The sequence below is a fragment of the Ambystoma mexicanum genome, chromosome 1q (genome assembly GCF_040938575.1).
Source record: "Ambystoma mexicanum isolate Mex_15411 chromosome 1q, UKY_AmexF1_1, whole genome shotgun sequence".
Lineage (NCBI taxonomy): Eukaryota > Metazoa > Chordata > Amphibia > Caudata > Ambystomatidae > Ambystoma > Ambystoma mexicanum.
In genome coordinates, this window is record NC_090922.1 from 505199195 (window position 1) to 505217769 (window position 18575).

At 46.1% G+C, this 18575-nt stretch overlaps 1 protein-coding gene across 1 annotated transcript in view; it reads right to left on the minus strand.

Annotated features, from left to right (window-relative positions):
- The window catches only part of XRCC1 (X-ray repair cross complementing 1), a 795788-nt gene that overhangs the window by 698256 nt on the left and 78957 nt on the right, over nt 1-18575 (minus strand). Inside the window, exons 3-4 of the mRNA XM_069640868.1 lie at nt 14050-14157; nt 3229-3387 (exon numbers count right to left, since the gene is read on the minus strand). Of these exons, the coding sequence (XP_069496969.1) occupies nt 3229-3387; nt 14050-14157 (267 nt within the window). The remainder of the gene's footprint in view (nt 1-3228; nt 3388-14049; nt 14158-18575) is intronic.

Consider the following 18575-nt stretch of genomic DNA (forward strand, 5'->3'; position numbering starts at 1 on the left):
TAATCTGGAAGGCTGGCTTGCACCCATAGTGAAGCCAAAAAAGAAATCCAGCAGCCTATGCCCTAAACCATTGTAGGGTGATAGAATTACCCTATAGCCAGAATGTGGAGGCCTCTAAAGCACCCTTGTACCAGGAGCCCAATTTGCAACTTTCCATCAGTGCTCTTGAGACAGAGGGGCAGTAGATGTTCCTCTGGCCACAAAACTAGGCAAGAAATCCAAAATAAATAGGGTAAAAAAGCAGAAAGTCAAGGGGTCCCTAAAATGGTCCTACAGAATTCCCAATAATGCCATCCCGTCCGAGGAGCCACCCTTGAAGGTCTTTCCTGTCAATAAAAGAAAACGCTCACTCTGTTGTCGATTGCTTGGACAATGGTTGTCCTATCAGCAGTCTTCAGCCTTTCTCATAGCCTCTCGTACTTGCAATCGTTGGCTCAAGCAATTCACTAAAGAATGGATCCACATTGTCTCCATATATACAGACTCTTGGACTGGGGGGCTAGAGCTCACCTATACAGGGACGTTCAAACTATCAGTGGCTGTCGAATCATGGCCAGCCAGCGCATGTACAGCCCTGACCTCACACAAGGTTTAGGATGTGTATTGTGACCATTTGCAGCCCCAGAGCCAGCCTAAACCATGTCCATGCACACAAAAAGGCCACTTTCCGGGCTCTGGTCAGAGGCCTTGAAGAGTTTGAAGTTTATTTTATTTGTAAAGCGCAGACAGGCCCCTGGGCAACCGGGCCCATAATCTTAGATGCAAGTTACAATATATACAATATGCACAAATTACAATACACATACATTATAAAGTATATACACAAATGAGATATATTACAAGTCGGTAGCAAATCTTAGGTGAAGGAGCATCATAAATTCTGTGTGAACAGCCAAGAGTTGGTATTATTCTTAAAAATTAGGAATGCAGGCTCTGTTCTGATGGAGGTAGGCAGTGTGTTCCAGAGTTTTGAAGCTAGGACAGGGAAGCTCACATCACCCGCTTTTTGGAGTTTAAATCTGGGCAGGATTAGGCTGTGAGTTTGAGCTGATCTAGTAGGTCGTGAGGAGGTGTGGAGTGTAAGACGAGCGGAGAGGTAAGGTTGGGCTTTGTTGTCCAAGCATTTATGAGTCAAGGCTAGAGTTTTCAGGGCAATTCTTTGTTTTACCAGGAGCCAACGTAGATCAGATCTGACATTAGAAATATGAGACCGTCTGGGTATATTGAAAGCTGCCCTTATGGCATTATTTTGGATGGTTTGCAGTTTATTGAGGTTGGACTGGCTAGTCCCCAAGTAGAGGGCACTACAGTAATCGATTTTGGACATGAGTGTTCTTGCAAGGGTAATGCAGTTATGAGGGTTCAGAAAAGGTCTGCAGGCGGTGATAAGTTTGCATGTATAAGCAGATGCCGACCTTACCGCATTTGTTTGTCTGTTCAGAGAGAGGGTAGAGTCCAGTTAGACGCCAAGAGTTTTAGTGTTTAGTGTCTTTAGAGACCTTGATACCGTCAATGATGAGACTTGTAGGCTTGGTCTAATTTGTTAAGACGTTGAGTTGATCTTAGTAATAGGAGCTCTGTCTTGTCGTCGTTAAGGCATAGTTCGTGTTGAGCCATCCAGGCTTGGATGACCAGATAGACATCATTCAAGGATTTCGTGTCGGCTGTGTAATCACCAGTGTTGGGAATGAGTATCTGGGGGTAATCCATATAGTTGGTGTAGGAGACACCCAGATAATCGAGCACATCAAAAAGGGGTTTGGTGAACACATTAAGCGTGGGCGATACACAAGAGCCTTGAGGGACGCCGCAGTGGATAGGAGAAAAGGATTGACCATGTATGGCCACATGCTTAAATAACACAACCAGGCCTTTTGAGGACTATAGTGCACAAATGGCTAAAATGCGTAAAAAAATAAAAAGGTGCACAGGTGTAAAAAATGTAAAATAGAAAAAAACAGTAATGCTGCAATCAGCCTGCCTATGTTTCACTTAGTATGGGAAACACCCTTGCTGCAAAGCCAATGGGAAAACAAAGTTGCCAGAGGTGTGATAAAACAGATAAATGGGGAAAGGGTGTGTATGCAGCTGTAGCCTCCAAGAATACATAGTACTCGCAAAATGAAGTGAAATTAAGCCAGTGACTAAGGTTTCAAAATGCCTCATTGCCAAATATCAGGTCAGGGTATCAGAACAGTCAGCAGATATATTGCAGTCTCAATTGAAGTTTTTGGGAAAGCCGCAAAAAAAAGGGTTTTACGGACAGGGTGGCAGGTGGCATACATTATGCAAAACAGTCAAAGAACTCCTAGTGGAAAACATGGCAAGTCAAACTCACAAATTCCTACAATTGTCTGTATTGTGGCAGTATTTCAACAATAGATTAAGTAAATATCCACAGAGCAAAAATGCAAGCAGGTGCACTTCCAAGCTAAACATTACAACTTTTTAACTATTAAATGCAAACCAAGCGTAGATCCCATCTAACAGGACTGGAAGTACTGTCCCCCCTCTAAGTACGATAAAAAAACTGGTCGAATTGTTGCCCACTATTAATGAAATGGGACTACTTGGAATGAACAAAATCACATCTCACAACTCTCACTGCAACATTCCGGGAAAGTCCAATTTTACAACTCCATCTAGAGGACAAAACCAGAGCTCTCAAGTGGCTGTCAGTTTAAATCTCCATTCAGCTAACAGAAGCTCAGCCCACGGCAGCCATAAATCCACATTAGAGCTAAAGTCAAGAGTCACTAATCGCTGCTCGCACTTAACAGAGACTACAGCTCCAACATAGGAAAGAAACATAACCTGAAGAGGAAGTCCAAAGATTACATCACTATCAAATTAACAGACCCACAAACACAGCTCTAAGCAAGACAGTAAGATAAAAACTGACAAAACCAAAACATCAAAGTTCAATGTAGCTTTCTATGATGGACAGATCACGCATTGGGCATAGCCATGTAAGTGTGTGATTGCTCTGCTCTTTAGACCTTGGGAGGGTACTGCTTTCTGTCCGACACTGTACCAAGGATTTCCAGACGGTCTTTATGCTCAGCCCCCACAGAGTAAAAATGTTAGCAGGATCCCACCAAACACGAACTGCTTATTGTTTGCATTAAAAGCAGTCACCCTTTTCTCAGAACCTCACAGCCCCAATGGGCAGCCACTGGGCCCCATAGGGAAGCTAGCACCACAGTTTGAAGACCACTGTGTGTGTACCTTGTTGTATGGTTGTGTGCACACTATCTTCACCCGGTCCCACTTCTTCTCAGCAGTTCCTTTCACAAGTTTGTCTGGCCCAAACATGCGCACACGGTTCAGATTGCTCCCATTCTTGCTCTCGGATGGGGACATGAAAGAAGATGTGACAAGGATTACCTAGAAAGAGGAATTATTATTAGTAGTAGTAAAATGTGAAAAGGAAATAATGTGATATCACACACAAATATATTTCACAAAGTTTTGTGGCATTTTGAGAGCACTGTGGAACTAACATTTTAAGCGCCTTATGCTTTAAATAAAGACTGTCTTGTGACAGTGAGATGATAGAAATGTACCACATTGAAACAAAAAAGCCATTGCTTAACAGAGACAAGGACAATACAATGCTACATTGGAATGGAAACAGCATGGTCTTCAGTACACAGGACCAAAATCTCCAGAAGAGATGGGGTATTTATGATTAATAACCATAATAACTAAAACTGAAATGAATCAAACTCTGCGTCTTCCCTGCAAAGGATACTGCCCTAGCATAAAGAATAAACTATCAAACAACGCGCACACAAATACGTGGTAGCCCACATTCTTCTCGAAGCGCATAACCCCATGCGGAAATGAACCACGCCAAGCAGCTAGTGATCAGATCAGATTTTGATTTGGGAGTATTTTGTTCTCCACTTGTAAATGCAGAGGGTTAAAATTATATGACACGTAAAGGAACAACAAATTAATTCTAGGCTAGATCACGGTTATTTAAATTGCACAAAAGTCCATCATTCTCGATTTGCTTTTCTGCCCTGGTCTCCCCCACTCCCTCCTTTGGGGTCTGTGCCTCCTTCTGCCTCTGCTTCTAAAATCATCCCCTAGTCGGAGTCTGTCTCTGTGCTTCCCCACCAATCTTGCCCTTCAGGGGTCTATAATTGGCTCTCATTAACTCTCTCAGTGTCAAACTCTCTCAGTCATCGTGATGCAGATGTGCCTCGATCCATCACAATCCGTGAAGAGGTTTGTCTGGTAGCGCTCTGTTGTAAGCAAGTCTTTCAGTCAATGCCTCTCTAGGATTCTACATTCCACCGGTCTCTCTTGTCCTCTACTTTCAGCATCATTATAATTCTGTCAAACATCCTCTCTTACAGTATGGTTGTACGCTTCCTCTGCCATCTAGGTCAGTCAGCCACTTTTCTTCTGTTTTCCCAATGTCCTGCGGCCTCTTTCTGGATGCACATGACTGTCAAAATTGAAGTGGGCCCATTTCTGACATAATATATATTTTTCTTAACTGAAGGATGTGTGGTATGTGGGGAGAGTAGGTTGGGGGGATTAGGGCTCTCAGAAATGTTCCAGTGGGCTGTGAGATTTAGCACATTCATATTTTAATAAACCTTTGGCAGATTTTCCACATGAAGGATGCACTTGCTGCTAGTATTCTGTGTGGTTTTGTCAGGCTCGCGATTTGTGCTTGTGTTTGACAATATTAATCAATTATCCTTGTATGCGCTAGGGAGGGGTGAAATGAAAGGAAGTCACAAGAGTTGGTGTAAGATAGGACCACTATTTCTTTGGTGGGGGTGAAGGGGAAAAAGAGGAAAAAGTTTGGGAGCAGGTTTTGTCTCAAATTAGCACCAAGTGCTCTGCAGAAAACCTGCATTCTACAGAAGAGTTCATTTGGAGCAACATTTACAAGAAGCACCACCCTTACTGATAAGGGATGCATCATCCACTTTGACTCTCCAAAAATAGGCAAATACACCCAAAAAATGTAAAGAGTAAAACTAGTCCCAATAAAAAATGTTAAATGAACACATAGAAGCTTGTGCCCCTGCTTTCACGCAAACAGTTTGATGAATATGGTTGGACCAGTAACACGTGTAGTACCACAGGAAGAAACTACTAGAAGAAAGAGATCAAATGTATATTTTAATGTGCATGAACTTCTTGGTGCAAAGAAGTATTTGACAAAAACATTTGTTTTAGAGTAAAAAATAGATGTGCACTAAATTATAAAATGCTCCCTTTGGCAACAGGATGTTAGGGAGATGTATCATGGTTATGCTGCATGCCCCTCTCATAGTGAGACCCCCAAAGCACTGTTTGCTGGCCTTTTGGACCTTTTTCGGTCGATCATGAATGAGTGGAGCCTTTTCCCACTCATTCATTGTTATTTGCTCTGACTTTTGGAACTCTATTCTCTGTGCTTTACTTTTAGTATGGAGTCTACTTTCCTCCATATCTCTTTTAAGGCATCTGCGTTTAATTCTTGCAGCACACAGCTCCTTATGGGCAATGTTGCTAAGAATTCTTTGGGTTCTCCTTCGAGATGCTTTGTTTATCCTTACTACTGTTATTAAGGTTAGAGGGATACTTTGTATCCCTCAGAAAACTTTATGCTATGAGATATTGGCACACACCACCTTATGTGGAGTGTCAAGGGGATACCTAGTATCCCCCTTCTCTCTGCTATGACTTTTAGTCACAGACAACCCTTTAGTTATGGCTGGTGGCAGTGGACGTGTTCTACCAACTATTGCGTTATTTTCTTAACGAAGACTGTGTTCACAGTCCCGGTTGTGCACAATATGGTCCCATATGTGCCAACATGGTGGCTCGTTTCTTATTTTGGCATTTCTATCATGGTTGTCCTTTGTTAACCCTTCTCCCCCTCTGCGGACGGAAGAAGGTATATGTGTGTGGGAACCCTCGGGTTTTCCCACCTAGGCTGCAGTGTGTTGTGGCCCACAAAAAGTAGGGGAGGAGTTTTTCACTCCACTGCTCTTTGCCGGAGTGCCTGAATGGAACCAGTGCCCACTTGGGGGTTGGCTGTCCTGATTGGACAGCCACATGCCCTGTAAAACACAGAGAGATTTCAGAGGTGTGTGTGCTGAAACTGAATAAAAGGTGAGGTTCCTGAGGTGAAAGGCAAGTCGACCACTGGAACTTGAAGTAACCGAAGAAGACTACCAGAGACGCCTGCAGACCCTTTGCATCAGCGTGAATCGACCACTGCTGCCCTGACCCAGTTTTCTATGCGACAGAGGAGCTCTGAAGAGGATGACTCCTTCCCTTTGGCTGGTGGGACCAGCCAGACTTGAGACGAACTACAACCTGAACCATCTCCCGAGGTGCTGTGCCTTTCCAGAGCTGCAGACCGTGAATACCAGGAGATCGCTGACCCATTTGTAGTGCAAAGTCTTGCTGAGGCCGAATCCGTTCAAGTCTTTGCTGAGTTCTAAGTGAACCTCCAGAGACACAATCCAACCCAAAGTCCCCTCACTAGAGTGCAGGACTCCAGGAATCGAAGAAGATTAACCAGGCGAATCGTGTTATTTGTTGGTGCTGGAGAAAAGGTGCCATAACCGCAGACTGACCAGAGAAGTCAAAGAAATCTGTGTAAGAGGTCCTCTCTCTCTCTTGAGACTGCTCCTTAGACATCCCATTCAGAGTTTTGCCTACTGTCACTAGACCGAGGAATCAGGAGACTGTCCGTCACTGCTGCACTGAGGAGAATCCAGCCACCAGCATTTCTTCTATCCTAAGGTATTGTGGGGTGAAATATATTGATTACCTTGATCTGAGACATTGCTGCAGAGTGTTGGGAGTGCACAAAAAGGGGTCCAGGGTGTCCACTCTTACCTCTGACCCAAGCTGAGGCTTGAGTCACTTTGGCGAGTCTCCAACTTTGTGTTAACTCTGCTAGTATCTTGTCTTGAAATTGAAAGTATTCACAGGAACATTTGCTGTTCTGCTGCTTTGTAAGTCTTTGAGCCCTCTCCAAACTGATGTTTCCCTAAAGTTAGGGATCAGATTTTTAAAGCTTTAGTTTGCGAAGAAACCGCCTCTAGAAAGTTAAGCTCTGTTCAAATGCAAGCGCGCGGTCGGACTGATAATACGGTAGAACTGTCATTAGTGTCAAACTAACAATTGTACAGCGAGAAACTACCAAGCAAGCAGTGGCCTTTGAAAAATATAAGTAATCCTATGCGTGTAGGTTTAATTATCTATGTGTTCTAAGACAATCCCTGTGTGTGTGTGTGTGTGTGTGTGTATATATATATATATGATACATTACTCACTTTAATCGTATTTCTGATGCTTGTATCTGCTTAGATTCACATGCTGTGCATAGGCCGACATCTAGTGGAAGCTGCGGAGTATTACAGTTTGTTTTTCGAAACTCGAAAATGGGCGTCGACAGAGGGCGTGCCAGTAATACTATCCCTAGCGTGACGTCCACTGTACCCATGATCCCTCACGCGTCTAGGACCCTCAGATTGTATTTTTTCTGACATGAGGTAGCATGAGGAGTAGCGCGAGTACAGATGATCCAAGCAGATAGAAGATAGATAAGATAAGACTACAAGCCTCCATGTGCCTTCTCTCAGAGGGGAGGAAGGGTGGGTCGCATGTGAATCTAAGCAGATACAAGCATCGGAAATATGATTACGGTGAGTAATGTATCCCTTCTGAGGCTTGTGGAATCTGCTTAGATCACATGCTGTGCATAGATTAGCGAGCAGTGTTAGAAGGAGGTGGGATTTGAGAAGGGTCATGAGCAAATAAATGTCTTAGAACAGCTTGTCCCACTTGAGTATCTGTCTTGGAATGGGTGTCAATGCAGTAGTGCTGAGTAAAAGTGTGAATAGAGCTCCAAGTAGCTGCTTTGCAAATGGTGTCAAGGGGAACATTTGCAATGAAAGCCAGAGTGGCCCCAATGCCTCTTGTCGAGTGGGCTCTAGGAGTAAAAGGCAAAGTTTTGTCAGAAAGAGAGTAACAACTGGATACAGTTGACAATCCACTTGGAGATGGCACCCTTAGAGACGCGATCTCTCTCTTTGCCTGTGGCTACGGAGACAAACAGTTGATCTGTTTTCCTAAGCGGTCTGGTCTGGTTACGTAGTAAAGGACCGCTCTACGCACATCTAGGGTGTGTAGTTTAACCTCAGCCGAGCTTTGTGGGTTTTGGAAGAAAGCCGGAAGCTCGATGGACTGGTTTACATGGAATTTAGAAATAAACTTAGGTGAGAACCTAGGGTGTGTCCGTAAAACCAGCTTATCTTTCACTGACCCTTCTTATGGATGTAATGGCTACTAAGAAGGCAGTTTTATAGGTCAGGTGTTTGAGACTTGTCTTATGCATGCGCTCGTATGGGGGGCCCATGAGTTTAGATAGCACCACGTTCAGGTCCCATCCTGGTGGTGGGTTAGATATAGGAGGATGAAGTCTCTTTACTCCCTCCATGAAGGCTTTAACCACGGGCACCTTCCACCACGACACCTTGCTATGTGAGGTGGTGTACGCTGACAGTGCTGCCAGGTGTACCTTTAGTGAGTTGAAAACCAACCCTGCGTCCATCAGGTGGAGCATGTATGTCACGATTGTGGAAGGAGTGCAATCAACTGGGTTGATTTGTTTATTCTGGCACCAGATAACAAATCTCTTCCATTTGTCGAAGTAGCAATGCCTTGTGTTTGGTTTCCTAGACTCTTTTAGGATGTCCATACACCTATGTGGTAAATGGAGATGTCCAAACTCTATGACCTCAGGAGCCATGCTGCTAGGTTCATGGAGTTGGGTAGAGGATGCACCTGCTGACCTTGGTGCTGGGACAAAAGATTGTACCAGCCCGGGAGTTTGATGGTATCGCACACCGAAAGTCTGCATAGGTGCGGAAACCACGGTTGTCTCGCCCACATGGGAGCAACTAGGACGAGTGTCATCGACTCTCTGTTCATCTTGTTCACCACCTTCCTGATGAGGAGTTGGTGGAAAAGTGTACGCAAACATCCCTGACCAGTTCATCCACAGGGCGTTCCCCAGGGAGTCTGGTTGGGAAAACCTGGATGCGAATCCTGGGCACTGTCTGTTTTCGCTTGTGGCGAATACGTCTATAGTGGGGAAACCCCACTGAGAGAAGAGATCTTCTACGATTTCTCTGTGTAGACACCATTTGTGTTCCTCCGGAAGGGGATCTCTGCTCAAAACGTCCGCTAGAGAATTGAGATCGCCTGGAACATGTTGAGATGACAGAAAGATGTTCCGTCTGAGTGCCCATTTCTAAATTCTCTGGGCAAGTCTGAACAGATTTGGCAAATTAGTCCCTCCTTGCTTGTTCAGGTAGAACATGGCTGTCGTGCTGTCCGTCCGGATCTGCACCGACAGGTTCAGTAGGTGGGGCTCGAACGCTTGAAGTGCTCTGAAAACTGCCAGAAGCTCTAGCAGGTTGATGTGATTCTTGGCCACTGTGCGAGACCAGAGACCCTGAGCTGTGTGGTGGAGATGGTGAGCTCCCCATCCTGTCAGGCATGCGTCCGTCGTGACTACCGCCTGTATCTCGGGATCGTAAAAGGGTTTCCCCTTGGATAGATCGTCTCTTGTCCACAAGTGGAGGCTTTGTACAAGTGTTGGCGTAACGACCACTACATCGTCCCACTGACCACTTGCCTGAGACCACAGTTTCGCCAACCATTCTTGCATGGGACGCATGAGCAGGCACGCGTGGGGGACCAGGTAAATACATGACGCCATCATGCCCAGCAAACGCATTGCTTTGCGTACTGTTATCTGGCGACCGGTTTGATATTGCGGAATTTGCAGTAGTATATTCCGAATTCTTTCCTCTGAAGGAAAAGCCAACCCCTCTTGAGTATTTAGAACAGCTCCTAGGAACTGCTTGGAGGTGCTGGGCACCAGACTTGATTTTTTCTCGTTTATGGAGAAGCCCCATTCGAAGAGGAGATTAATAGTTCTTTGAATGTTTGTCCTGCAAATTACTGGGGTCTCCCCCGTGATGAGCCAGTCATCCAGATAAGGGTACGCTAGGGATTGCCTCCCTGCGTAGGTGTGCCGTCGCCACCGCCAGTACCTTGGTGAATACCCTTGGAGCCGAGGCTATCCCGAAGGGCAGTACCTTTAACTGATAGTGCTGACTGTCCACCTTGAAGCGCAAATATTTTCTGTGCGCTGGGAACATGGAAATATGAAAATAGGCATCTTTCATATCCAATGTTGCCATGTAATCCCCCTTTTTTAGGAGGGGAATTACCTCTTGGAGAGTAGTCATGTGAAATTTTTGGGGCTTGATATACTTGTTTGCAGACCGTAATTCCAATACTGGGCGCATTGTCAAATCTTTTTTTGGCACAAGGAAGTAAGTTGAATAAATACCCTTGTTTACCTGGTGTCCCGGGGCGAGTTCTATCGCGTCCTTTGCGAGAAGATTTTCGATCTCTTTGAGTAGGATCTTCTGGTGGTCTAAGGAGTGTATTCTTTGTCGTGGTGGGTGGTTTCGGGGACGCACTAGGAGTTCTATGCAGTATCCTGCGGACACTGTGGACAGCACCCATCTGTCTGATATGATCCCTTCCCAAGCTTGGGTGAAGATGGAAATGCGTCCCCCTACTGGGGATGCGTGAGAAGGGACCCTGAACGGAGCGTCTCTGTTTTGGTGGAGGCGTGCCCCCGCCCCCTTTATTGGGACTGCCTCTACCCCTACCACAACCTCTTTTGTTACCCCTGCCATAACTCTGGGTAGACTGCTGGTTAGTGTTCCATGGAGTACCCTGGCCTTGGGAATAGTTTGAGCCTCTTTGGGAGTTTTGTCCGCGAGGCCGACGAAAATTGCCATTCCCTCTCTGATTAGGGGGTTTGTTGGTTAGTTGCCCTATGGACTTGAGTGTCTCGTACTCATCCTTGGCATTCTTCAGCGCGTCCTCGACCGCCTTTCCAAACAATAGATCCGTCTCCACCGGCTTATCTATCAATGATGCTTGGGTCTCGGCCTTGAAACCAGACTGCCGTAGCCAAGCATGCCTCTTGATGACCGTGCTTTCAGCAATTAATGCCAGCGTTATCTGCGGCATCAAAGGTTGATTTTAAAATGCAACCTGACACGGCTCTCCCCTCTGCCGAAACTCGTGCCAATTGGCTTTTTAAGGGTTCTGGGGCGGAGTCTATGAGAGCCGCAACTTCTTCCCACTGGTGGCAGTTGTAACTAGCCAGCAGGGTGGTGGAGTTGGCAAACCTTGCCTGGTAGGCGGAAGTGGAGGCTACTTTCCTGCCCAAGCCATAAATCTTCTTGTTCTCCTTGTCGGGGGGAGCTTTGGACGATGACAAGGGTGTTCCCGCCCTCTTACGGGTGTTTATAACAACTAGGGAGTCCGGTTTGAGATGTCCCCTTATGTACAGTGGGTCAGATTGGGCTGCCCTGAAAAGCTTTTCAATTCTGGGGTTTACTGCCCTAGTGAGATTGGGGTTAACAAGGGAAGGGTCTATCCTCCTTTGTATTGACTTAAGGATAGGGATGGCCTGAGCAACAGGTCTCCTTTCTCCCCACCAATTCCTCTGCAAAGTCCCTCTCTTCCTGAGCACCTTGGGTGTCCATGTGAAGTGCTGTGACGCTCTGGACAGGACCTCATTCAGGAGAGGCTTGTTGTCGACAGGGGAGTCGGTAACCGCGGGCTCTTTCTCTACCGGGGAATCTACCCTGTAGGTCTCTGGGTCGTCGCCGTCGTCCTCCTCCTCCTCCTCCTCCTCCTCCTCTTGGTCCTCATCATCCCCATAATAGCCTGTCCCAGTTTGTTCTTCGAACATGCCCACGTCTGGATCCTCACCAAAGGATGGATCTTCCTGATATTGAGAATAGGGCTGTATATAGAAGGGGTCTGAAGAATGAGTTGGTGTTTCACCCCAGGACTTCTTACTTGGGGGTATTGGATCCTTAGAGCCTGAGGGAATTGACCCTTCTGGGGTATAAGAGAGAAAGTGTTCCAGGTTTTTGGCGTAGAAATCTGCCAATGATGACATCCTTGACATTACTCTGTCTATGTCATCACTGGACCATTCCCTTGAACTGGGAATAACTCTTTCCTGGAGTGCTTTCCCTGTTTTATCCTGACTAGACCTACTGGCCTGAACAGGGGCCTTATGGACAAGAGACTGAGACTTGTCCGTCTGTTTAGGTGGAGTAGAATGTAGTTTAGGAGTAGAAGTAGGCTGGGACTGCTTACTTCGTTGTTTTCCCCCCTCCCCGTGGGTGGAAGAGTGTTTCCCCGATTTTTGGGCCCTATCAGAGCTTTTCGATGCCTGGCGCCGAAATTCGGGGGTAGAGTCCCTGTCTCTAGAGAGTGTAAGGGATTCGGTAGCAGCCTTCGCGCTGCCTGCAGACACCGACTCCTGGAGTGCAGCCTGGGGTAGAGGTCGGCGTCGTCCTCCGACGACCGAACCTCAGTCACTAAGGGGAGCGAGGCACTCTTAGCAACAGTGGAGGGTTGCCTGGTGTCATGAGGCGATCTCGAACGCGAACGCCCAGAGGACACTGACTCGGTGGACCATTCTCTACGTGCCTCTTTCCGAGAACTCGACGAGCGCGTCGAGTCTCGGTTGGACCTTTGTTTGCTGGAAGTGGTGTGGGTAGCGCTCGCTGCCCTGCCGGACAACCTTCCGAGGACCGGGACTTGCGCTTGGCTGTCCATCGACGCCACATTGCCCTCGCAGTCCGAAAGTACGGCGTCGCTGCCATTGCTGAAGGCACCCTCCGCGGCCATGGCCTCCTGTCGCCTGGCGTGGTGGGCCCAACGCTTTGTCGAACGGTCCTTAAGGGTCTTCGGTTTAAACCGACTGCACGCTCTGCAATTTGCCTCGGGGTGGTCCCTCGGCAAGCAGAGGTTACACGTGGCATGTCTGTCAACCCAAGGATACTTGCGGTTGCACTTGGGACAAAATTGAAAAGGGGTACCCTCTATACGCACCCTGTGGCAGCGGGCTGGGAGCGTAGGAATATAAGTACTGTACCTATATTAATCAGACTGTAAGATATGTGCCACCCCCGACTCTCCCTACTTGCAGGGCCGAGTCCAGAGGGCTTCCGAGGCCCAAATCCGTCGCTGTAGTCTGACGGTTGAATTTTCTCCGATCCGCCGTCGAGTGTCGATGTTCAGAGACTCGACGTATAGGTGGAATAAACGGGGAAATATATAACAATATTTGTAAAATCTGACTAAGTCAGGGAACTCCGCTCAGTGCTTCCGACCAGCATGGCAGAAAAAAACAATGTGAGGGTCCTAGACGCGTGAGGGATCATGGGTACTGTGGACGTCACACTAGGGATAGTATTACTGGCACGCCCTGTGTCGACGCCCATTTTCGAGTTTCGAAAAACAAACTGTAATACTCTGCAGCTTCCACTAGATGTCGGCATATGCACAGCATGTGATCTAAGCAGATTCCACAAGCCTCAGAAATATATTTTATATACATTTATTGGTGTAAGTGTTTCTTTGTACTACTGTACTAACTGGATTAATTTTACATCTTCCTCCTATGATGAGCCTGACTGCTCTGCCACTCTACCAAGGTTCCTTGAGTAGTACAAGCTTTTTACTAAGAGTTGGGGACCTGTATGCCATAGGTATAGTTATATGAAGTCTTACCTCAAATGGACTATAGGAAAGCTCCACTAACACAGGACTTGCTTTTGTACTCCCTAAAAAATGCATCCTAAATTGTGGTCTGAATTAGGTCATGTGTTTGCATAAGTGATGGCAGGATAAACGTCTGCCTGGGCAGTAGCAGAACAATGGTTCCTTTTATGATTTCCATGCCAATAGCACAATTGTAACCCTTGCTTCGGACATTTAAATAATCCACGCTGTATTTCAAAACCATCTCTGCCCAGGAGGAGGACAGAAGAATCCTGTGATTTATCTTAAACTATAAAGACTTTACTAAAGTTCTGCGTTTTCTCTCTTCTGTTACAACGTTCATGTTCTCCTCAGCTGCTGGCACAGCTCCATGTTGACTCAATGTTGGCACAGTGTCCCCACCTCATAGTCCTGTTCACTGGCGGATGTGGCGTGGCCAACCAGCACCTCCACGAATGCAGAGCCTTCATTTCCGATATCCAGGCTGTGGATCTGTTCCTCCTTTTCAAGCTGCAAGAAGACAACATTTAGTGAGACCTCCAACCACTTAGTCAATCAAAACAGATTTGCAATGTTCAAGCAGATATTGCTGTGAAGAAAACAAAATATATTGTTCATGTACAAAAAGTACCTTTACTCAGAATCTCACTCATTCAAAGTAGCTCCACTTTCTCTTACATTAAAAAGGCAAAGCAAACCTTTGCAGCTGTTCATTGCAGTTTACATTTATATATAAACTCAAGGAGAAGCCTAAAAAAACTCTGTACCAAAGATCTCAAAATACAAAATAAGTATAACAAAAGAATAGAAAGGGTACACATTTTGTACACAAAATACCTGGTGTTTTAACAATTAGATCATTCATTATAAGATACACACATACTTTAGTCACCATAACCACACTGCTATGTTATTGTATATTTGTAGAGCGCACTACCACCCGAAGGTATCCTGGCGCTAAAGATTTGAGTACCAAATTTAGCTTATGTATAAACGAGCAAAGAAAGAGAAAGATAAATGATGCACAAGAAAGGGTGAAGTGCTGCGCCTGGACATTAATCAAGTAAGTGGCAGAAATATTATTGAAACTGAACACAGGACAAATATACATTGGAACCCTTTGACATATGTATGTGAGAACATGTAATCTATTCACCCAGTGTGGACGCCATCAATATGCTATTGTTACATTGATCAATATTGTAGAATTCCTGGGAGGCAATATGCTTACGCGGTTACAAACTTGCCATGCTCAAATAATGTGTTGTTAGACTACTGTGGTTAAAGAGAAGGAGTCTGTTAGAATTAGAGCTATACAGATGGAGTTGAAATGGCTCAAATATTTGCTGAGGCTAAAGATCAAGAGTTAGCCCCACAAAGGTTTGATCGAAACCTACTGAAAAGGAGAGGGAAAACAGCAACTGGCTCAGCAGGATAAAGACAGAGTCCACAAGCCTGAATTAAAGGAACTATAGTTAGATCTTGGTCTGTGCCAGAGGTAATGGTTTTAGGGTTGATTCTTCGTTGTCCCTTTGTCCCAAATTTCCAAAAAACACAGTATCTAAGTGCAATGAAATGATATTTTGAACAAGTAGAGTGACTAAGTGCGCACCTAAGATGCAGACTGTGATTGATAATAGTCATTGTACCTCCATCTTCTTCCCCCAAGAGCACAAAGTGCAATTATGTAGTGGGAAGAGCCAGAAATTGAAGTATGAAAGTATGAAAACAGCTCTCGTGCTGAGATTTGGTACGACTCCCATTCAGTATCTGAGGAACTTTAAGGCGCTCACAAAGGAGGATTGTGTCCAGTGGGTGTCTTGTGTGAATGATTCTGTGAAAAACCTGTATTGCTCTGTGAAAGGCCACAAGTTGACTCATTTGAAGGCATGATTAGAGAGTCACCTTGCAGCACAACATGAACTCTTGCTCTCTAGTGTTGTGTCAGATATAGGTTGTTTGACAGAAGTCAATAGATTAGTGGCGGAATAGACCATAGTCAAATTAGCCGCAAATCTATTTGACCTTCAGTCAACCAACTCAAATCCCTGTCCTGCCAGCAGCCCTATAGTAATCCCCGCCCCCCCCCCCTTTGCTTCCCTTTTTCGCCAGCCGGCTGTGCTTCTGCTATACCCCTGCTGTGTCAGTTCCATCCCTCCAAAGCGGGCAGGAGCCGACGCAGCAGGGCCCTTTTTCCTTTTCCCCCCCCTTTTTTTTTTTTTTTTTTTTTTTTTTTTTTTTTTGAGTCCCCCCAGCAACCACCGAAGCCCACAATACCGAACATGGGGAGCGGGCACACCCCTGCAACCTCTGCTCCTCATGGTTAGTAGAATGGGTTTTGATTGTTTTGCAGTGGCAGAATTCGGCCAAATTATCCATAAGGATAATTTTCTTCACTTGGATGTTTCCGTTATGTCAGTGCTTGGCTGATTCCAGGGTCCTAAATTCGAGGGGCTAGACATAAATGCGGATTTGCAGGTCTCAAATAGGACTGTGCTCAAAAGGGCGAGAAGGTCAAAAATTCAGGGCAAATGATGTCTCCCTCCTCACAGGTCCACACAGAGAGATGGCACTACTAATAAAAAGCAAGTATTGGGTCCTCAGCCACTCCCAGACTGCCTGGCACTTGCTGGGACAGTGCAATGCCTGAGCACTCCCCCATAGGTCACTGTACCAGTAGGGGTGAGTGCATTATGTAGGAAATGTGACTGAAGAGAATTGCTACTATAAGGTGGACATTCCAGAGATCTCTCCAGCCTCTGTTCAGTTGGGGAAAGAAAGTCTCAATGGGGAATATAGGATTCCTTAAAACGGTGAATGTGGATGCACAGGGACTCAGTGGGTTAAGGGACACTGCAGCTAGCACTGTTGTAGACAGTACCACAACTCTGTATGACAATGCATTACTTGCCGTAAAAGCATTTCTGATGGTTGTATCTGCTTAGATTCACATGCTGTGCATAGGTCCGACATCCAGTGGTCACTGCGGAGTATTGCATTTTGTTTTTCGTAGTCAAAAAGGGACGTCGACAAGGCGTGTCTGAAATACTATCCCTATAGTGACGTGCGTTGTACCCACAATCCCTCACGCGTCGAGGTCCCTCTGTTTGTATTTTTCTGCCCTGAGGGAGCCTTCTAGACGTGAGTGAGTACAGAAAAGAGAGATATAAAAGGAATTCTATGTTCCTTCCATCCGAGCGGGGAGGAAGGGTGGGCGCATGTGAATCTAAGCAGATACAGCCATCATAAATGCTTTTACGGTAAGTAATGCATTGTCTTCTGATGTTTGTTAATCTGCTTAGAATCACATGCTGTGCATAGACTAGCTAGCAGTACCCGGAGATGGCGGTGGGTTATGAGAAGGAACAGTAGAGAAAAGATGTCTTAATACTGCCTGTCCCACCTGGGAGTCAGATCTCGAGTGTGCATCTAGACAGTAGTGTTTTGTAAAGGTGTGCACAGAACTCCAGGTAGCCGCTTTGCAGATGGACTCAAGGGGAACATTTGCAATGAATGCTATGGACGCCCCCGTGCCTCGAGTAGAGTGTGCTCTTGGCTTAAAGGGCAGTTCTCTCTTAGCAAGAGTATAGCAGAGAGTGATGCATTGAACAATCCATCTAGAAATAGTGGACTTTGAAACTGCAACCCCTTCTCTTCCTGCTGCCACCGAGACGAAGAACTGATTAGTCTTCCTCAGTGGTCTGGTTCTTTCCATGTAGAACATGACCGCTCTGAGCACATCTGGTGTGTGCAGAGTTTTTTCTCCAAAGTTGGAAGGATTTTGAAAGAACGTTGGCAGTTCTATAGACTGGTTTACGTGGAATTTCGAGATGAATTTCGGAGCAAACCTTGGGTGCGTGCGTAGAACCACCTTACCTCTGTGAACTGTAACAAAGGGGTCTAGAACAGAAAGAGCCTGTAGTTCACTTACTCTCCTGATGGAGGTGATAGCTATTAGAAAAGCAGTCTTAAGAGTGAGGTGTTTAAGAGATGCTTTGTGCATGGGTTCGAATGGTGAGCCCATGAGTCTGGTAAGTACCACGTTAAGGTCCCATCTGGGAGCTGGGTCAGCTATCGGGGGGTGTATTCTTTTTACTCCCTCCATGAAGGCCTTTATAAAACAGGGATCTTCCACCACGACACTTTGAGTTGGGAAGTGGTGTATGCAGAAAGTGCCGCTAGGTGGACTTTAATGGAATTGAACACTAGACCTGAATCCAATAAGTGGGTCAGGTATAGAACAATATGTGTGGGAGAGCAGTCAATCGGGTTGATGCTTTTTCCTCTGCACCAGATGACAAATCTCTTCCACTTGCTAGAATAGCAGTGGCGAGTGTTAGGTTTTCTGGCTTCCCTGAGGATGTCCATGCATCTCTGCGGGAGCTGTAGATGTCCGAATTCTATGATCTCAGGAGCCAAGCTGCTAAGTTCATGTTCTGGGGGCATGGATGCAGAGTCCTGCCCTTGTCTTGTGACAGCATGTTGTACGGGCAGGGGAGTTTCACTGGCGGAGATAGAGACATCTCCATCAAGTGAGCAAACCATGGCTGTCGGGCCCTAATTGGGGCCACCAGTATCATGGTCACTTGTTCCTGGTGCATCTTGTGCACCACCTTGTTGAGAAGGGGAGTCGGGGGGAAAAGCGTAAACAAATTTCCCTGACCATTGCATCGACAGACCATTCCCCTTGGATTGGTTCTGGGGGTACCTGGAGGCGTAACTTTGGCATTGTGAGTTCTCCAGGGTTGCAAACAGGTCTATTTCTGGGAATCCCCATTGTGTGAAGACGTCGAAGACGATGTCTTCGTGCAGTCGCCATTCGTACTCTTCGGGCAGGGGGAAATCTCTGCTGAGTTTGTCTGCCAGCAGATTGAGTTCCCCTGGTACATGTTGTGACAGTAGGAACATGTTTTGTTTGAGAGCCCACT